Source organism: Hemibagrus wyckioides, linkage group LG09 (assembly GCF_019097595.1).
Source record: "Hemibagrus wyckioides isolate EC202008001 linkage group LG09, SWU_Hwy_1.0, whole genome shotgun sequence".
Lineage (NCBI taxonomy): Eukaryota > Metazoa > Chordata > Actinopteri > Siluriformes > Bagridae > Hemibagrus > Hemibagrus wyckioides.
Genome location: NC_080718.1, coordinates 10,049,926 through 10,072,349, shown reverse-complemented (window position 1 = coordinate 10,072,349; position 22,424 = coordinate 10,049,926). Strand labels below are relative to the sequence as shown.

The 22,424-nt window shown below is 36.6% G+C and overlaps 1 protein-coding gene across 4 annotated transcripts in view; it reads left to right on the top strand.

Moving 5' to 3' along the window:
* The first annotated feature begins 3,300 nt into the window (after positions 1 to 3,300).
* Positions 3,301 to 22,424, top strand: part of fsip1 (fibrous sheath interacting protein 1) — a 68,411-nt gene continuing 49,287 nt past the window's right edge. The window contains exons 1-11 of one of the 4 annotated variants that reach the window (XM_058398442.1): positions 3,414 to 3,438; positions 3,721 to 3,776; positions 5,019 to 5,197; positions 5,561 to 5,624; positions 6,416 to 6,570; positions 6,679 to 6,763; positions 8,979 to 9,074; positions 9,760 to 9,902; positions 10,589 to 10,708; positions 11,886 to 12,053; positions 21,722 to 21,847. In XM_058398442.1, the coding sequence (XP_058254425.1) occupies positions 5,030 to 5,197; positions 5,561 to 5,624; positions 6,416 to 6,570; positions 6,679 to 6,763; positions 8,979 to 9,074; positions 9,760 to 9,902; positions 10,589 to 10,708; positions 11,886 to 12,053; positions 21,722 to 21,847 (1,125 nt within the window). In that variant the 5' untranslated portion in view covers positions 3,414 to 3,438; positions 3,721 to 3,776; positions 5,019 to 5,029. Of the gene's footprint in view, positions 3,439 to 3,464; positions 3,777 to 5,018; positions 5,198 to 5,560; positions 5,625 to 6,415; positions 6,571 to 6,678; positions 6,764 to 8,978; positions 9,075 to 9,759; positions 9,903 to 10,588; positions 10,709 to 11,885; positions 12,054 to 21,721; positions 21,848 to 22,424 lie in introns of those variants that run through there. The other 3 variants (XM_058398439.1, XM_058398440.1, XM_058398441.1) reach the window with 3 other exon arrangements.

Genomic DNA, 22,424 nt, shown 5'->3' with positions numbered 1-22,424 from the left:
TTTATAATACATTGTATCATTATACATTGTATGTATTAAAAACAATCACACATTGTTCTATTTGGTATAGTGTTTTATTGCCATAATTAAACAGAATCTACAACACTGGAATTATTCACTTACTCTACTGTATGATTAGTTCAGCTAGAAATAGGTGTTTGTTCATTTAATGCTTTTGACCCAAGTGTGTTTTAGTTTCTTTTTCAACAAAACACCTACACACTGTTTGTGGGTACTCTACAAACCTGCACACTGTTGAATTGAGTTACAGCTGGGTGCTGTAATAAACACTAATTGAAAGTCAAAGTGTGGGAAAATATATTTGCATAAAATGGCAAAAGGAAGTGCATTCTGAAAAGTCCTGAGGATTAACATCACAAGATCTGGGGGCTAGTGCATTAAAAGATGTCAGTCAGGTCTGTGGCACTACCAGCAGCCCAGTATTTGTGGACCTGAAAGTAAGAGTAGTGTAGAGCTATAGGAGCTCAGAAAGGGCCATGTAGTGCTTAGTAAGTGAGAAGTCAAAGATCATTATTTAATTAGTTAAATGTGAAATAAGTAGCCAGTGTAACGATGGGTGCATGCCATATATGACATCCTTCACTATTCACAGCATAAAATTGTATTTAGTCACAGGAAGTACAAGGCTGAAATCAAAAACCACAGCATGTTAGTCATAATGAAACCAGGACCAAAGATTCTTTCCAAATTATTACTCCAGGAGACATTATGCTATCTTATATTATTTTTTCCATCTGTAGAAGAATCTTTCATAACCTGACCAAATATTAGATCATTGCTTTCATTAGTAGGAGATTTTTGTAGTATATAATAAAAGGTTTCATGACCATCAGAGCTAAATGTCTTCATCTTGTTTATTTGCAGGTATTCCTTTATCAAAATTTTAAAATAATACACTTGCTGTCCACTTTATTAGGGACACCATAGTAATAATGGTTACCCCTCTTTGAAATTCTAGTGTGCGTACAAATTGCAGCTGGTCAGCTGCTTCTGAAATATTAACATCAGTCTGTTTGACAACAACAATCATACCACTGTCAAAGCCACTGAGATCACATTTTTTCCTGTTCCGATTTTTAATGTAGAACTGAAGCTCTTGACTCATATCTACATCATTCTATGTGTCACTGCTGCCACATATTTGCCTTATTGAATGTCCAGGTGTACAGGTGTTCTTAATAAAGTGGAGACTAAATTTAATTTTTACGTTTACTATACATAACAGAAAATGTAGCCAAATATTTGTGTACTAATAATCTACATGAATCAGCCCCCTCCTGAGTTCTAGTCTGCTTGTTAGAATGTTTGTAAAGGATCTTGGATTTGCCAGGAGAAAAATTATGTGATGAGATCTGCCCCCAGGCAACTCAGCACCACAGGTAATGATGAGATCATCTTCTAGAAGCTTGTTAACACATGCCGGCCTGTGGGCAATTATTTGTGGACACGCAAGCACTCTAGCCTGTGTGTGTGTGTTGAGTAGTGCATATCTTGCATAAGTATCATCCTTGAGGAAATTACAATAAACTATCTCACTGCAGGTTGAAACCACAGAATGTGAAAGCAATAATGCATTGCTCATTTAACATCATTGGGATGAAGGAGACTTGTTTGTCATTATGAATCATTGTGGTTTAATCACAAGTGAGACTAGCTGCTTAAAATGACTCTGATCAAAATAATGAATGCTTAGCACACACAGTACTCACGTGGGTTTTGTGATTTTGTTTTAATTCTCAGCTATTATAGGCTCTCTGTCCATTTGTCAGTTAAAAAACCCACACTGCCATCTTGTGGTAATTTTAAACTTACACCTCCAAAACTTTTGACTGATATTGACACAGACCTGGGCTTTACCTGTGTAGAATGATTTATTGCACCTTAGAGAAGTTGTTTCATCAAGTTTAATACTTATTTATATTTTAATATTTGGGTTTTGCTGCTTGCCTTTCTAAATTTGCTAATTTCATATTATATGTAATATATAATAAAACAAAGTTTACTATGTAACGTGAAGGTGACATGAAGGTGCTTCTGCTTTTCAATTCAATTCAATTTTTTTTGCATAGCGCTTTTAACAGCGGGCATTGTTTCAAAGCAGATTTACAGAACATAAGAAACAAAAAACAAGCAAAAAGCCCTAGATGTTAGACAAAATCATCCCTAGTGAGCAAGCCTAAGGCGACTGTGGTGACTGTGGCAGGGAAAACCCCCTTAGATGGTATGAGGAAGAAACCTTTAGAGGAACCAGACTCAAAAGGACACCCATCCTCATTTGGGTGACACTGGAGAGTGTGATTATAAATTATTCTAAACACCAGAGAGTGTGATATGAACAATGTCCTTTCTGCAGTTATGCACAGACAGTTGTGTGATGCAGATACAGCATATGTACAATGTTAATGTGTGTATTAATTAAGAGGTTGTTGTCGTCCTCAACGTCCACATAGGGTTGGCAGCGTTGCTTTGAATACCCAAATCCTCATGAAGCAGAACCCAGCTGGAGCTGGTCCATCTCTGGATGCCTCAGGATCCTTGCAGGATCCTACGGGAGATGGCACAATCTCTAGATGCCCCGGGATGGGTAGAAATAGTGGAAAGGAATTAGCGTAGCTGCTGTTCATAATATTAGCAAGCACTAGATGATAGTGTGCATTTAATAAGATGTACTGGAGTACAAGGTTATGGGATGTATTATGCTTGAGTCCAAGTGTGTGCTAGCAGTAGTCTAGTGAACATGTCTTCTTCGACGGCCATGTTTGTTGGGTGCGCTGTGGTCATGGAAGTTGACATGAAAATGTAATCATTTATTGTATTTTCTATTTATGATAATGTCCATTCAGTATTTTCCGGAATACATTTGATTTGTTTCAAAAAAATTTTTTTTTACATGTTTTACTTATTGTTTCATTTCTGAAATTCATTTTGTTCCTTTAGCCTTGAGTGGATCTTCATACTTTATATATAGTATGTTAGAAATTACATAGAAATTATATAGTATGTTAGAAATTATATATAGTACAGAACACAAGAAATTGAATAAAAGAATATTAGATGAGAACTAAATTCTTGTGTGACTTTTGAATAATGTTTATGTAAAATATGTTTATGTAAAACCTTCTGCACAGTCACACTAACTAATATTTGGACACGTGTCATCAATCGTGGCCGTGAAAATCCGTACAAAGCTGTTTTCCTGCCTCTCTTCTGAATGACGACAATTCTTCCATGATTAGTTTTTGACATGATTCCCAGAAATCTAACTAATCATGCACAATGGTTGCAAGGCTAGTTCAAGTAGCGTGTTGACTGTGCCGAAACTCTGTGCGGGATTATAAAGAATCTGGCAACCTCGCTGGTTGCGCTTGGACACCGCGTAACAAGACGTAAACAACGGACGCGCTGAGTGGACATTAAGTAAGGTCTAAATATATTCTTTCGGATCACTGTATTTAGTTGTACACCATGTTGCTGTTATGATAGACATCTTACCTTATCTTTGTCACGTATTAGAATGATGCTAATGACTGATAATAACAACGTATTTTGCTTTAGATTTAGTTAAAAGAGCTTGATTCGAAACGAAAGAGGACTTTTAAATGGATTTACTCACAATGGTCGTTTGCACAGCTACCAAAAATTTACTACAAAACTACCAAAGCTTTATTGTTTTTTGTTTGTTTGTTTGTTTTTTTACAGCGAACAAACCGGAAAGAACATACACAAGAATCTTGGCTAAAACTGCAATTTAAGCTGTAATACAAATTCATTTTAAGTTACAACACACTTTCCCTATCCTAGTCCTGGAGTGTCACTGCCCTGTCCATGTGCTTTCTCAATTCCTAACAAACCTGATCAAATTAATCAGCTAATTAACAGCTATTCCTGATGTATATTGCAAGACTGGCAGTCCAGGTCTAGGGTTGATAACCTGTGTGTTGCACTATGGCTGGGGTCGTCAGTGAACTGGCTGATGTGGCTGCAGGATTCATAAATGGGAGGCACACTTGATAGCTGATTGGAAATCCAGATAAACTGTGTGACTCTGGCTTGGTTGGGTCCAGAAATCCAGATAAACTGTGTGACTGGCTTGGTTGGGTCCAGAAATCCAGATAAACTGTGTGACTCTGGCTTGGTTGGGTCCAGAAATCCAGATAAACTGTGTGACTCTGGCTTGGTTGGGTGTAAGGTCTGCAGCCACAGTGGTGCTTTGAAGACAAGTAAAGTGACGACAAATTCTGGATGCTTGTCTTTCAAAAGGTTTCTAAAATGACTTTGCAAATGTTCTTTTTTGCATGGTCAAGACAAAACCACTGGCTGACTGTCTTCTATTACTTTCCACTGATAAAATGTGCAGTGTTTTGCATGACTGAGGCACAGACTGACCATAATTAATGATACAATTTGTGCTGCAGTTCTTCAAAATTTGCTCAACACATGCAGTGTCCCTTCTTCTGCACCACACTAAATGCATTTATTGTCATAAAATTGGTGTAGCAGGGATAGGGTTATATGCATACACAAACAATTGATCTTGCTTTCTGGAGTTTGTTTCTGGAGTTAATAGTCTGGCATTGTGTGTGTTTAAGACCTCAGTCTTCCTTTGAGATTTTTTTATTTTATTGGTCCTTTAGATTTATTTACTCTGAGCACTGTGAATAGTTGGCTAGATTTTGGGTAGATTGAACATATTTTGTGCTTCTAATCTGTAAATATTAAAAAAAAAACATGAAAAAGTACCTAATATTTTTTTAAAACAGTCCCATAACTGTCCCTTACAGATAAAATTAAGTATTTCAACCATGACACTGGACTGGCTGAAAAGCATTCTTGCCATGTATTTATTGTTGTAGTAAATTTTTAAAAAATTATAGACTAACTGTAACTGTGAGCATTGAGTAATGTTAACTGTAAGTCTAATGTTATAATCAACATTTAATATTTTGTAGGAAATGTGTAGATCCATGTGCGTAGATGTGTTAATCATTTTTTTTTAGGAAGATAGTAGATGGACATTACAAAAGGCAACCTGGATGACATCTCTCGGCCAGCTTCCAGTGAGCGCTCCCGGCCTGGGAGTCGAGTGTCCAATTTGGTTCTCTCAGAGGGGGTGAGAATGAGCCAGGACAGGATCGGGGCTCTAGAGGTTCTTAGCTCTGAGCTCACTGAAACTCAGGTGATATATGCTTCCTTCTGAAATCGTTTTTTAATATTATTGCTATAGATGGTGGTAGTGGTCTGACTCCTGGGGTTAGGCTTTGGGCCTTTGTTTTAAATTACATGTTACTTTACTAGTTTTTCAGAACAGTTCTAATGAATACTAGACATTCTATTTTACATGTATTATATAGTATTGTAGTATGTAGTTTCGGATGCAGTACAGAATAATTTTTCTTCCTAATGACATGGCGGCATTTAAAATTCCAGTTTCCTAATTTCCTCTATTTTCTTTTATGCTTTTCTTCTGTCCTATTATTGTCACAGTTATTTATCAAATCTAAAGCCTAATAAGCTGTTGTTAATTCTTTCTTTATATCAGGTTTGGCAGACCATAGAGGAGAATAACTTGGACTGCCCATCAGAAAACTTAACATCTGACCAAGGTAGGTAAACACTGAAAAGCAATGTTTGTTTACAACTAGTATTTTGTTTCAAAATGACACTACAATTGGTTGAGTTGCTGTTCTCATGTTGAAACTTTGATGTAGCCTTTAAATTTACTGAAAGGTCTGTGCTGTGTAACAGTCTTCTGAAATGTCTTATTTACAAGATCATGGGTCAGTTCAGTTTATGACAATAATTAAGACAACAGTAAAAAGTTTTAAATGAATTTATTATTACATTTTATAATTCGACTTTGTAATTTGAACTTTATAATTCAAACCACAAGGAATATTGCTTTTAATCCTACAGATATACATACGATATGCAGCTGAGTGCATGAACAATGCTTGTGTTGCCATAGCTTCTATATGCACACATAAAGTCAAGTGACAAGTATAAACCAGGAACCTCCGCTTCCTGTCATTGGAATATTTTCCTTTTTCCCTTTTTCATAACAAGCCCCTTTACACCTCCTGACTTTATCAAGCAATATAAGCTCACCTTTTCCTCCAATTCCTGTGATATTTAGTCACTTGGTTTGGTCTATAGTTATGTGGTTTTCATTACATTGCACACATGTAACTGACATATGATAAATGTTCATATGTTACTCCGAATTAATAAATCGAATAAAAAGGCTTTAGGGTGGTCAAGGCTTGGACTTGCATTCAATTCATAATATCGATCTGGGAACCCCTGGCTTACAGACTTGGCTTTTTCCTGAACTGGTTTTTAATAAAACTAGCAAACCCACACTTCCTGTCTGTCTGCCTGATTTTATGCTTTGAAGATGTAGCTGAGGAAGAGAATAAAGATCCAGAGTTGCAAAAAGCAATCATGAAAATGAAAAGACTGGACAAAATCCTGGCTACCAAGATGTCCACTGAAAAAGAAGTCAAAAAGCAAGGCAGGGAGCTCCATCAGAAACTTTGGAAGGAACTAAAGGTGAGATTGAATGCAGGTGCACATGTATAGGAATGTGTTTTGTATATCTATCTCACACATGCAATATTTCTGTAGCATGCTTACTTACTCCTGTGTATGTACACTCAGGATCACAAAATGGTAAGGAGTTCAGAGTGCACCACTGATGAAGCAGAAAATACCAGGTTGTTCCTAGCACTTACCTCCAACACCTGTAAGTCATGCTAAATGCACAAGCACATTCTCCAATAAATATTACACATATTTTGGTCAGAAATGTATGTCATTAAATCATGTACACTGAATATTAAATTAGATGTTTTTTTACATGAATTTACATGAATAATCAGTAGGATTTGTGGAGAGTTTTACTTTACTAAAAGTATACTAAAATACACTGCTCAAAAAATTTAAGGAACACTTTGAAAACACATCAGATCTCAATGGGGAAAAATAGCATGCTGGATATCTATACTGATATGAACTGGGTAATGTGTTAGGAACGGAAGGATGCCAAATCGATGTAAATAAAAAATTATCAACCTACAGAGGGCTGAATTCAAAGATACCCCAAAAATCCAAGTGAGAAAATGAGGCAGCAGGCTAGTCCATTTTGCTGAAATTTCATTGAAGCACCTAAAAATGGTACTCAGTAGTTTTTATGGCCCCCACGTCTTGAGGCACAACGTTAAGGCATGCTCCTAATGAGACGACGGATGGTGTCCTGGGCTATTTCTTCCCAGATCTGGACCAGGGCATCACTGAGCTCCTGGACAGTCTGAGGTGCAACCTGGCAGCGTCGGATGGAACAGAACATAATGTCCCAGAGGTGTTCTATTGGATTTAGGTCAGGCAAGTGTGGGGGCCATTCAATGGTATCAATTCATTCATCCTCAAGGAACTGCTCTCATGACATGAGGCCAGGCATTGTCATGCACCAGGAGGAACCCAGGACCCACTGCACCAGCGTAGGGTCTGACAATGGGATTTCATTCAAATACCAAATGGCAGTCAGGGTGCCATTGTTTAGCCTGTTGGGCCTCCATGGCTTTGCCTCCCCAGACCATCAGTGACCCACCACCAAACCGGTGATGCTGAACGATGTTAGACACAACAAACCTTCTGGCAATGGCACATATTGATGTGCCATCTTGGAGGAGTTGGACTGCCTGTGCAACCTCTGTAGGGTCCGGGTATCGCCTCATGCTACCAGTAGTAACACTGACCCTAGCCAAATGCAAAACTAGTGAAAAATAGTCAGAAAAGATGAGTAGGGAAAAAATGTCAGTGTAAAACCATTCCTGTTTTGGGGGCCGTCTCATTTTTGCCCATCTAGTGCACCTCTTGTTAATTTCATTAGCACCAAAGCAGCTGAAACTGATTAACAACCCCCTCTGCTACTTAACTGACCAGATCAATATCCCAGGAGTTTAATTGACTTCTCCCTCCTGTTATTTAAAATATTTGAAACTAATTTACACAAGAATAATGTAAGGCCAAGGGCACCTTAAAGGTAATAGTTCAAGTGTTTAGTTAATGTTTCAGTTTCAGTTAATGTTTCCAAGATGGAGTTGATAATGTAGTGCCTCCTGAGCATGTGTCTTGGTCTTGAGCTAGGGAAACGTACCTTCTTACTTGTATTAACAGATCCAAGGATAATTGTTATAATGGCCCAGTCTCATTCAGCCTTAATACTTGCCTGCAGCACATTTGTTGTTGCATACTCTATCAAACTTTAGAACCAGAAGCAGCTACTGGGTGTACATCAGGGTCTGTCTGTACTAAGCTGCTCTGTGCTCTGCACTTCATCACGCTATTGCATTGTTGCTAACAGTGCTTGCACTTGACCACCAAGACAAGAGCATCCCTAAATGAGGTCATGGTCATGAGGTTTTCCAGAGAATTTCTTAGCTGGTTCCCACCCACCAGTCAGGTCTTCCTGTTATACAACAGATAAGGCTAGGGTAAAGACTTTCGTGCCCTTCTTCTGACCCAGCAGAGTAAAACGCTCTCCGGCCCATTCTGCATAAGTTCACAGATGCCCATGGCTAGTGTCACTGTGATTGACAATGGAGAGTGTATGCCACCCTCTAGAGAGCACACACAAATTTGATCTCTTGAACTCTTGGCTACAGTGTTACTGGGATCCAAACTCAAGATCTCTGGACAATATGGTGCAAGCTTTTCTGTTGCACCACTCGGGGGCAGTCATGAGGTGATGGCTTTGTAACTGGTACTCCACAAGGAAACAATCACATAGTTCTAGTAAATCACCCTGGCAGTCTGGTGTGTAAGGAAATAAAACCATAATTTCATAATCATGTAAATTGTTTCCTAAAGTTTCATCTTTTTTTCCACAAATGAAGTAAATGTATTAAAAGTTCTACAAGCTGAACAACCTGTTACTGTGATACAAATGAACTTGATAGCTAAGGACTGCAGTGAAGAGGTGGACTATGTACCTGTGTTTGGAACCCAAGTCCCAGAACAAGAGAACGACCTCAGCTGCAAACCTGGAACTAAAGGCAAGAAATATTTGATCTCTACACATTAATGACCACTTAACAAAAAGCAAGTTGCCCTGTTTGTTCCTGATCTAGATTTACAGTTGTATTGCTCAATTGTTGCACTAGAGGGCCTTCTGACATTAAAAATTCTCATGTCTAAATCTGATCTATCTAGGTTTATTATTTTAGAGTATTCTACAGCTGAGGTCAACTCACAGAGAAAAATATAAACCATTTTTAATTAAAATTTAAATAGAGGTTACAAGTACAGAGGGCAAAAAGGCATTAAATTATATGCCATGTTCTGTGTAACGCATCATGGGATGGTGCTAAAATAGTGCTAAACTTAATATAAATAATGTTAATAATGTCAACATATGCAACAAAATTGCTTAGAAAGAGATTATTTTGGAATATACAGTTTTTATAATAACTTTATTATAAATATATCTTCTTCTTTCGGCTTTTCCCTTCAGTGGTCACCACAGTGAATCATCTCTCTCCACATATCCCTATCTTCTGCATGCTCAACACTTGCACCCACTAGCTTCATATCCTCATTTATTACATCCATATACCTTCCTAACTTGTATTTTAAGTCTTAGCAGTCTAATGTTAGCAAACATTGAGTCAGTAATATTTTTAAATGCTAAAGATTGTCTTTAGTTTTAAACTGTTTTGTGGGATTGTGCCATTTTACTAGTTTCTGGGTCGGAGGTGATTGGTAAGTCTTCAAACTCTGTTGAAGTGGGTCCTGAAGTGAAAGAAGTCAAGCTGACAGAAAGCAGACAGCATGTGACCGACAAGAACAAGCATAGACAAGATTTCATCAAGAGAAATATTGAGGTATGTCATTTGTTCAGGAATGAAATGTATAACTGAACAAAAGATTCATAACTAACAAGCTACTAAAAGCTAACAATGTAACTGTCAGATGTCAGTGGTATGAAACCACTTGCATCATTTGTATAAAACATCATTCTGTTCATTATTTAGTAGCATTATTTAGTAGCTTTTTTCACAAGCCATTGCTAATATGCCAATACAATTCAAACATACCCAGTTTATCGCAATATACTATATGTGGAAATTAAGTGAGAACCACGTCATGTGCTTGCGGATGATCCTGATGGATCCTGTGCACTTGCCTAGATGCAGAGAAGAGCTGAAGACATGACATGGGAGCAAGAATTTGCATGATATTAACTAACACTGATTACTTTAACCAATCGTGAAATTGAGCCAAAGTTTCATATTGAAAACATATTTTAAGTATTATTCCAAATGGGCTATTTTGACCTGGACAGGACGTAATTAGCCTTTATGGTGAATTTCTATTCCGAAGATGGTGCCAGACCGTAATTATCAAAAGTATGAGAATGGAGTACTGTTTAAAATTCTGAGTCACATGGTAAATGTTTTAGAGTATAATTATGGCACTTGCGTTTGTCTCAGCATGGGCTCTAAGCTTTCACTCAGCATGTCTTCTTAGATTTTTCCATTCTGAAGGTGATGTGTATGTGTAAATGCAGCTAGCCAGTAGTGCAGGAAGCTTGGGGCCATTGACACAGGAAGAGAAAAAACGACTAGAGGAACTCCTCAAGGACATAGATGAAGAGGAGACATATGTTGATCCAACTGCCAAAACAGAGGTATACACACACACACACACACACACACTCACACACACACACACTAGGCAGGGATATTTTATTCAGTCTGTCTCAGGCAAGACATCATCTGGGTGGTGAACATCAGTTATATTATTGAATGATATATATCTGGATGTTCTCATATATTTTGCACTATACACATAGGGCTAAGCTGGATTTTTCTTCTCATACTGCATATTCCATCATTCCTCAGGAGGATATGGCAGCTGCAATTATGGTGTGCTTTTCCTTTTTACAATGGGTTCATCACCAATTATGCATGGCAATCAAACAGAAGAGAGCAGATGCTCAAAGGCATCCTAAAGGGTTGGCCTGAAAGACTTCCTGTTATTGTGGGACCCTGCTATTGTGCAAAGTGTCGACAAATTTTATATCTTTTGGCTTATTCCAGTGATGGGACACATGAGTGACCAGACGCAGAAAAGCTTTGGCAGGTTCTGATATTACATCATGATCAAATGCAGATGCCTTCTGTTCTTTTATTCTACGTTTATTATTCTGTTTCTGCAGATTTGGTTCCCAAAATTGTCAAAACGTCTATCTGGAGCACAGAAACCCTTAGCCCTGAGTTGTTCCTCTTCTTACATTGCTGATGAGCGTCATGTTACCAATACCAAATTCTGCCATCACAGATTATTATACACTATTAAACACTAAAAATCATCTCCTACTTAACTAATAATTGGGTGAAAGATAGACCTGCCTTATCTGAGTGGAGTGCTCAGGGCTGACTGTCCTGTTTCAAAGGTTCAGCGAGATACACCAGAGATAAACTGTTCAGAGCAGTATTTAACTTACAGGCAGCCAGCATAACTTGTATTAAACTAGACTAATGTGCTCTGATTTATTTTCATAATAAAAATGCTGGCTGCTGCCTTCTGAACTATCTGAAGCTTCCTTAAAGAGGCAGCATGTTAGCAATGTAGCAACACATATAGTTTTGAGGTTATAAAAGCAGACTCATGGATTGGATTATTATCATATTTTGGCTTTATTTCTCAGATGGTATTAAGCAGTATAAGAGACATATATAGCAGCATCTATATATAAACCAACATCTAAGGTTACAGCTACACTGAAACATTAAGAAACATTAAACCATAAATGATTGTTTTATGCAGTATTTAACAAAATTTCTGACTTGTCCTCAATGTAGACAGACTTTACTTTGTGTGCTGTGTCCACGACACCGGATGAAGGTTACAGACCCCAAGCAGCTGAACTTGAACAACTCCTTCACATTGATGGTAAACTGCAGCTTCTTCTTCCTGTTGAGGAATTTCTGTCTGTGCGAGGCCCCTACGGTTACCACAGCTTTTCTCAGGTTTGTGCTATGTTCCTAAATACATTTATCTGCCGCTTTTAGGAATTTTTTCCAGAATGTGTTTTCAGAGGCCCCTCTAACCACATTACTATTTTCACTACTTAATCTATTTAGATTAAAAGGATTAACATAAAATCATATTAAACTATCCAATATACTTTATTTTCATTAATTACCCACAAAACCTCCATAAATACTTCAGTATGTTCTTGTCTAGTCAGAATTTGTTGGGATTTATTAACATTTGTTTGGATTGTAAGGACTGCCTTAAATGAATCTCAGAATGAGCCATGCATTCGTTCACCACATGAAACTGCATATGAGGGTGATATACACAAAGGGAGCAAAGCTGAGAAATTCCTTCCTTCATTGTTTCCATCCAATATACCACATTGCATTTTCATTTTTACATCATGGTTACAAATGTACATACAGTACTACTGAATGCATCATTTTTCTGTGCTTTCCTTGACTTGCTCTTACATATTCTATGTGCATAAAAAGTGTAAAAATCCATCCTTTTAAAAATGTGCCATAATTCCATGCAAATCAGAAAATCTGAATTCCTTATTAGTGAACACTTCACATCACATGGAATACCTTTCACATGCAATGAAGTGTGCCATTTGTTTTTTTTTTAAAACCCTCTTTTCTCATAAGGGCATTTGGATTCAGTCAAAAGATTCATTTGGGATGATCAAATCCAGATTTAAAATGGAGGGAGTTACATAACATTGCTATAACCTGGGAGTTACATAACAGTGGCTTAATAGTCACAAAGGCATTCTGACATTCTTTGGTCTACACAGAATGTTTGGAAAGCAGTTAGTCTTCGGAGTAGAAGCTCTGTGAGTGTTATTTCTGTGAAGAAGTTATAAAGTAAATATAATAATATTTTTACTGTCATAAAAGCTGTTCCTTTAGAGCATATGTTTTTTTAAATGGGAAAAATGTTCCTTAATGTGTGCTCTGTAGCTAGGTAGCCTCCTAACCAGATCAACATCCAATGTCGTCCCTTAGAATCTGTAGGACATAAACACAACCCAATACCATAACACAGAATGAACAAAAACCAACAGAATTCCTCTTAGCTGTACATATTTATCACATATATTAACAATAATTTGTACCTAGCAGTCTTTGTTAATAAGAAAAATAATTAATAATCCTGCAGTTACTCAAAGAGAACATTCACAAGTATTGTTTAAAATACAAGATGCCATTTAAAGGGCTTTAACTTTTAACTTTATACTTAGAAGCGGTTTACCAGGGTGGTGTCCTCCCAAACTGATGGAGTTTTCTCATGTAGCCCAGTAGCAAATGTGACAATTTGTGACAGTGACTATGACCTCATTTGGCTAGCCTGTAAAAAAATATCGTGCCCCTCCTTGTTCCCATTCTTGTCTTGTTGAGAAACAAAAAAAGGAGATTCAAGACATGTAGAAAACACTCAAAATAAAAAGATTGCATGAGATTGTAACAGTAACTCTGCACTGTTAATGAGGGTGCATTGGCTTTACCTTGGATGGATTAAATGTACCAGATTTTTGCAAGTATTTCAGGATACAATTGCAAGTTGTAAATTTGCATCTTTGCCAAATTCTTATACAGCCTTGCTCTAACTGCAGCATAATGTCAATTTTGACAATGGAAGTGCATCTTCACAGTGCACAAAGAAGATCTGCAGCCTGTTCAGAAACGTTCCCCAAGGCTATAGTGGGGAGTAAAGCTGTCAACTGATGTGACTTCTGGGCCTGCTAGAAAAAGGAAAGCAAGCTTTTGTGGTGTCATCAAAGAAAAACAGCAGAAGACAGGTTTTGTTTTTTAAGCCCATTGGAGAGGAGAAAATAAGTGCCCTTTGGGGTGTAGGAAGGTAGAGAAATGGCCGTGGCCATGAGCCTAATGCAAGATCTTTTAGTAGTAATGCAACAGTGCTGCTACACATGTGGAGACCCTGATGTACTTTCTTTGGCTGAGTCTAATTCACTGGGCACAAAAATCTTATGTGGGAGTCATAGCACCAAAGTATGGGAAATCAGTACAAAATCAATCTAATGCAAGTTAAGCTTGCTCAAATACCACTGCCAGAAACTACACCTTTCAGTACCCAATTTAAAGCTCTAAATAACTCTCTGGGTGCAGGTCCTCACAGGCAGGCTGGTAAAAGCTAATTCCGCTTCATTGCTGGATTTACCAAATCTTCCTTGACAAAAAGTTCAGCTACAAGTGATTCAAGTCACACTCACTAACTCCCAGAGCTGCTGCCCATTAGACTCTTCTGGCAGATGCCGAAGGGGGAGATCTCATGCATTCTTTTGTAAGAAGCATTCCTAAAAGAACTTACAGAGAGATAAAGTTGTTTTAAGGTACAATTTGTGTCATTTTACAAAGTTACAAACGTGACTGATAATTTTTTCTGAGAATCTTGGAGAATCTGCCATAGTCCTTCTGGAGACTTTGACTATCACACGTGCGCTTATAATTTTTTGCACCCAAAACCTGGTATTTTTTATTTCTTTGCCTGAAATGTAGTGACTTATGTAATATGTTGCTTTCTTTACTGAATTCTGTAAGATTTATTTTTTGTTTGTAAATTTATTTTTTTGTACTGGCTCAATAACGCTTCTATAAACAATAACCATCTGTAACAAAAGCACAAATGTAAAGAGAACCTAACATAAAACAAAGCTAATGACACAAAGCTAATATGAAGTTGTCACTAGCTTTGAAAAACTGTTTCACCTGTAGTTCTGGTTGTACTTCTGGCTGTACTACTGTGACTGTGCGTGATATAACACTTGTGTCTGAATGAAGAAAAATTTCTATAGCCACCCCAAAATAACAGCAGACAGAGGAACAGCTATGTGTTCATTTTTGGAATGGGAACATATGGGTATGATAGTCAGGTGCCCATATACTTTTGCGGTAGTTTAAAAAAGTCTGACATGTGTAGAAGGTATGAAGAAGGAAAAGACCAGAGGCCATTAATGATGGAATTCTATAATAGATCACTACATGACACTGTGTCTAAGGCTTTGGCATGTATGTACATGTATTCAAGGTCATATCAAATTTTAAATATGGCGGTTAAAAGGAGTAAGAATTAATTTATACCTTGGCCCACCTTGGGCCTTAACTTGGTAAGATGAAAAATGATTTATTAAAAAAAGTAAAAATACACCCCTAATTCTCATCTTATTCTAATCATAGTTTACAGTCTGTTGACTGAAATAAGACTTTTTATTAAAACCAAATCCTTCAAGTAGTAGATTTTGCAAGGCAGCTATGGTAGCTAAACCATTACTGTTCAACAAGGCCTTTCACAAATGTAGCCTCTCCATAGATGATTAAAACCATTTGGGTAACCTAGTGAACCCATGCTGTCTCTCTCACTGGCCAGAAGTACATTTCTGAGCTCTTCCATCATTGCACTTTACTTCCAGAAAATCTGACAGAATTGCTGTTGGAAGGGATCGTTAGATTTGTTTCTGACCTTTCAGCAATGGAAACATTTAAAATGCTTGCTAGCTAAAGTCTTCTCAGGTTTTCTGTCAAATTTTAACCCTACCATATGTTGTCAGTCAGACGTGTGAGACCGAAGCCATGTTTCCATTCTCTTGTAAAGGAACACAGCTAGAGTTTCTTAGTCCTAGGACAAAAGAGTGTGTCTGGGCTTGAAGTCAATTTTCCAAAGTAGTCATTCAGTTAAAAAGGAAACTTGAAATGTAGTTAGCACATTCTGAAGAGAGAAAGCCAATAAAAGTATTTTGCACAATATATATATTTTTGTTTGTATATTTATTGCAACTTTTTATCATGTTGCATTTTGAGAGAAACGACATGTGTTGAGAGCATCGTATGTCTGCAGATTATGATACAAAAGCTACACACACACACACAAGTATACATATACTTTACTTAAGGTTGATTGGAGTCCGACTTCAGGTTATTTACTATAACCTAATCATAATCATTAGTTATTATGATTATGATGATTCAAACTCTAAAATTTACTTTAACTATGAAAGTACAAGATAGAAAAACCATATCACAAATGAATGTTTTTAGTTTGTGCATCTTTTGCCAAAGTACCAAGGAACATACGCATACCATGTAGTTCTGTTACTGCTGCTGGTGCAGCCATAGCATGCCAAGGACACTGACTCAGAAAACACTCTTCTGACCATCAGCATATGGTCACCACATGGGCAAAGCCTTAAAGATTGACTTGTTTTGGTGGTGAAAAGAACTGGCTTATCTCTTTCTTCATTGTGAAAAGCTATGTGACAGTTCTGTCCCAACCAGTAACAGCATATCTTGTGTTTTGCATTAATAGCACAACAACAACAACAATAACAACTGTTGTTTGTGTTTTTTCACATATTTATTTCTATCTGCAAATGTCTCCAGTAGAATTTACTTTATTGTCTGCCTTATTTTGAAGGATGAAGTGAAGGCAAGGCAGAGGACCTAGTGAACCATAAGGAGATACAAAATGAATTGTAGGCTTGTAATTCTTGAAGTAGAATATTTTAGATAGATAGATAGATAGATACATGCATGTACTGAAATGTTTTATATTTAAATGAGATGTTTTTTTAAGCATAATGGATATCCACCAGAGCCTGTATTTTTGCTCCTAATGTATCACACACCAGCTCTGTTTTTATCTTTCAGTTTAGTTACAGTTGAGAAAATGTTTGTATTGTGCAAAAGAGATTCTAAATTCATTTGGTAAGCCAGGTTAATACCCAAGAGAACAGACAAGAGAGTAAGTCAAGCTCAGAATTGAGCTGTGAGCTGTGAGTGAACAGTGCTATCTGCTGCATCACCATGCACAATTAGTCAACTGTATCATAGTTAAGTAACTATGTTTGCTTAATATAGTTAGGCAATTACAATTATTAACCCAAATTAGTTTTCAATTGCAGGTTAATAGCCAAGGTTCAAGAGATGCAGGGATATAAAGTATGTTATCCATATTACATCATCTTTCCTCTTTCATAAAATGTTATAAATCTTATGCTGAATTTTGCTTAACCAGTAGGTTGTTGAAACATAGGTCATAAATCTTACATTTATTTTTGGATAGAAGAATGTGCAGTTGAATGGGTTTATTTGTGCTTTCGTGCTTTTGCATGTGCTTCATGTTTTTTTTTTTTTTTTTAATCCTTTGGGTTTTGGTCAGTTAAAAACATATGTTTATCCAGACTATCAGTGCTCTCCAAAAGCAGTTAGAATATCCAAGCTGATATTCTAATACTCTAGAAATGTTTAACTATCACAGTGCCATCTGTGAATGAGATCTGCGAAGGATAAGCACATCAGAGCACAGGGTCAGGGTCACAGTGGATCTGAACGTCTGGGTGTAAGTTGAGAATACACCTTGAATGGTCATCGGTACCTCACAGGGCACCATGCACACACATACACATATTCACACACTCATATTCACACATTCATATGCACTGATGGGCAATTAAGAATTGCCAATCCACCTACATGATTTTTTAAAATATGCAGTATATATTCTTCTGCTGAACTCTTATTTAAATCCATTTGAAATGCAAGAATCTCTGTCTCATTCTCTGCATGTAGCAACTGTTGTAGTTTATAGCTGACAGTTCATACCTCAAGTTTTTGCCATGGCTGCAGCTATCTTTAATATTTCTCTTTGTTGAAGTTAGTGTTGGACTTTTATCATGTCAGCGCACTGGTGAGCTATACAAAGGTGTAGTGTTCTGTGCACTGGACCCTACAGTTTGAATATAGCCAGTGGAAGGGATTGTGTGGAAGAGCTTTGGCTGAGATCCTCCTTCCACGTGGCAGTAAGTGAAAGCCCAGAAGTGGAGGGGCAGACTTTGTGACTCATGCTGCCTCTGTTTTTGTTAGAGCTGTGCCAAACTTCCAGGGCTCAGGTTACATAGTCTGATTGTGGGGGCACACAGCACAGCAATACAACAGCTCTAGAGCTACTCTGTACTTCTGTGCCATAAAGTTAAATGATGTACCAATGGAAAATGTTTCAGGTTAGCGCTGCAACAACAGTTTTTCCACAGTTTTTTTTTTTTTTCACTGGAGTAAACTATCAGGATTTAGTTAGAATTTAACCTTTATAGACATCACAAGTATCCCTAGCTTAACATAACCCTTAACATACAACTCTCAATGTATTGCAGATCTAATTGTTATGTAAAAAGCACTTTATATCTTAATATCTTATTGCTTATTATCTAGAAGTTTGCAGGTCTTTCTAAAATGCAAACACTTCTTTGGAAAAACAAAATCATATGCAATGGAATAGCATCTTTGGGGAAAATACCGTGGTATGTCACCGTGATTCAGTGGTATTATTGCAGAAATTTAAAACCATTCCATGGTTTTCACAGTGAAGAACACAGTGAAATTTTGTATCTGAATAGAAACATTTTTTAAGCTTTGTTTTTTACTTTTATTAAATATTTATTTAGATTTTTTTTTTACATAAACCTATGTAAAATGTACAAAAGAAACATATGTTCTTACAACATAAACCTTATATAATATAAGATTTGCACAAATATATGACATAATATCAAAAGTTCTATGTCATGCTTTAATAAATAATGTACTGCCACTGATTTTTTTTACAATATGTACCAGCATGCCCTGTTGTCTTTTACTCTTTACATGGTGAGGATGAATTTTTTTATTTTTTTGCTGTAGATGTAATAGACTGACTCTATTTGGTTTTGTATTGCTAACATTAGAGTCCTGGATCATGACACTTGATGTAACACATAGCAGCTGAGACCCAGCTTGAGAGATGTTAACAACATGTTATCTCATTCTCACATGATGCACTATCAGACACTGTCTAGAATCCACTCTGTGTTACACTGAGGAAAAGCAAGAGGAACTTACTTTGAAGTGCTCTTATTTGAGTTCATCTGTCCATTACAGTGCATGTGTGAGTAGTAAAACACTGCGGTTATATGGTTGTTTGCACTATATTATACATTACATTTTGTAATCCGGGACCTGCATTTGGGTCCTGGAGAATATCAAATCTAAATCTGATGTTTCTTTCACTTTGTCAGTGCTCTTAGCCAAACTGAAGTACAAATAAGACAGAATACATAAACCTAGAGTTAAACAATTATGGCCTAGGATTAGCCTAGGATTTCAGTATGCGTCCTACTGAAAACTAACCCTGTGTTCTGTCTGGTGTTAACATTTGAAATTCGAAATATGCATTTTCAAAATCTTAATGATAAAAAGATGGTTGTCAGTGTCACTTCCTAATAAACACATACCCTGAGCTCTAAGGGTGGTGCTTGACACATTTAACTCTGACCTTTTTTAGTGAAACACAGCTGTAACAACATCAGCCTCATCTAGTATTTCCCACTATAAGATTGCAAAAAACAAATAGAAGATTATTAAACCTATTGCTAGACATATTTTACTAATTCCATGCTCCAAATTATGTTATTCTATTAGGAGATTCTTTCTAAAATTAATGATATTTCAAGCTTGAAAATAGTACAAATGGAAATAAAGAAATTTAAATGTAAAAATCTTGAATTTGGTTTATTGTGTTCTTTTAATATTATAATTAATAGCTAATTTTGACCATACTCGATACATTTCTACTTGCTAAAATAATGTTTGCAGTGAATATAGAAGAACTAAAACAGTTCTGAACTCATTTGAACCTTAAAGAAAAATCTATTCAGAAGGATTATGAAATGTTAAACCATTGCTGCCCAAAACAATGGATTGAGAATAAGAATGAGTTTTATACATTCTGCTAAAGGTAAATGTACTTATTTTCAAATTATTTTGTAAATGTTGCCTTGATGTCATATTGCCTCTGTGTGTGCATGGGAAAATCTTTATGAAGTATATACACTGCACTTTACGGTGCCTGTGTGTAGGATCCCTGTAAATTTTAGGTTAGGGTGTAAATTTAGACATTCAAGTCTTGCTTTATGAGACAATGAAATGCCACAAGGCCTCTTTAAATGTGGGTGTTGGATAAGAAACACTACATTACAGCAAGTTAAATAAACAGAATGATTTCATTGTATACTTATTCTTTTTGGATATATATTTGTTTAATCTTTTAAAATCAACACTTCTAATTAACACACAAAAGACAGTGAAAGAGAGCAGCCTACACATAAGATTTTTCAATAATCAGAACTGTTGTTTCAGTTAATCTTAAATTAGGAAGTGTGTTGGAATGATGTTCAGTCCCTTTTGAGATCAGTGTATTGCTATACACTGATAATGTTTGGGTTTGAGATCAAAAGATGAATATTAGACAGTAGATCAGAATTTCACCTTTAATTTCCTAGTATTTACATCTAAACAACTTAGAAAATGCCACCTATGCTGGAATTGTTTATCTGGCCAAAAGTATTGGAACAAGTAGTCTTAAAGATTATTTAAATAAATAACATCTTACATAATATTTGGTTTCATATCCCATGCTTGCAGTATCAGCATAAAGATAGTAGCCCATTTACATCAGTAAAATGTTGCATTCTTTTGTGGTGCTGTTCCAGGGATGTACTGCAGTTTCTTTTACCTGTTGTTTGTTCTAGGGGTTTCTCCCAACCTTCAGGAGGTGAAATGCATGCTCCATTGTGTTAATGGTTGGTGGTTTGACTTTGCCAGTCTTCCATTTATTGTTTCCTAATGAAGTCCTTTATTGTGTTATCAGTCTATTTGAGTCATTATCATAATAAAGGCTCTCCCATTTATATCGGATGTATTCTTCAAATAAAAAATATTTTTGTAGACTCCTGAATTCATCCTGCTGCTACTTTCATGAGTTGGTAATCAAAATATATTAGTGAGCATGTTCTAGAAGCAGAAATGCACGCACATGCCATAACATTACCTCATTTAAAGCTATTAATTATTTAAAACAATCACTATAACCCAGCACACCTGGGTAACAAGAAACACCTGCCAGTCACATGTTCCAGCATTTGTCCTTAAGCAAAACAAAAGGAGCCTTGCTCTAAGTTGTGTAGGAAATGAAATGTGAAATTCTGATCTATGATCTCATATTCATCTTTTGATGTATATGATGACATTGATGTAAATGTCATCAGTATAGCATAAACAAAATGATTGACCTAGCCACTTCAATACTTAGGGATAATACAGGGGTCTGTTTGTACTTTCCTTTGTACATAATCATCATTTACATTATATTTATGCATTTCTAACCAAAGTGACCAAAAAAAAAAACAACACTGAACAGTTGAGGGTTAAGGCACTTGCTTGTCTTGGCAGACATTTGGTTTGAACTCACAGTCACTTACAGTTACTAAAACACAGCCTTAACTGCTGTGTTGCTGCTGCACATACTGAAAATTTCGTACCAGTCCTATGTTTGATCCCATGTGAACTAACATGGAGAAAGTCACTTCATTCTGTTTGTAGAAATCACTCTTGAAACTTCATGCACTGAATATGCTATATATTTGGATTCTGTGGTTTTATGATTTCTTAAAACTCCTATAGAGACCATTATAATTTTTGGACATTGTGAAATCCACTGCAGACAGACAGTTAAACGATTTCTAATATTTTTTAATCAGGATTTAGATAGAAGATAATAAAAACTGTCCGTGAGTGTTAACAAAGGGTTTTTGTCTGCTGAATGTCAGGTCAAAAAAGCTGGAGAACTTGGCGAGAGGGTCCTTCGGGATATGAAGGAGTCGAGAGAGCAGGAGGAGTGTCTGTGTGAAATCCAACAGCAGCTGCAGCTCCTTACAAAGAGACAACACCCAGATGTGAGTTCAAAGAGGCTATGCTTCAATCAAAATAGGGGAAACACACACTGAGTCACAACAGACACTTGCACTGTAAACATGTGATGAATGTAATTCTGAAGGTATACATCTCACTGAGTGTATGACAAAAGGCACATATAGGTTCTTTTTTTAACCTGTGCCATGTCATCGTATGCTTAGCTTTAGTTTATAGGTCAGTATGGTCTAGACATGTTTTACCACTAAGTGGAAATGCTGGGAAGGTGGGAAAGCCCTAATTAACGCCAGATCCTATACTGCTATGAGTAATGCATTTTAACTATCCAAATCACAATATACATTTAGCATATTAAGTTTGCATATTGTAAAGAGGCGTTAGCCAAAATACCCAACCAAAAACAGTTTTTTTGTATGTCATTGTGCTTATGAAACAATTACACAGATTGAAAAAATATCACATATCCCTATACATATCTTATTTATATACATGGTTAAAGTGAGTGACATGTCATAGTGAGGCAGCTTGTTTTGTTACATTAGCAGAATATGAACTGGAATCAGCATGGGGCTGTTTTTTGTTTAGGGATTTAATTGCCTT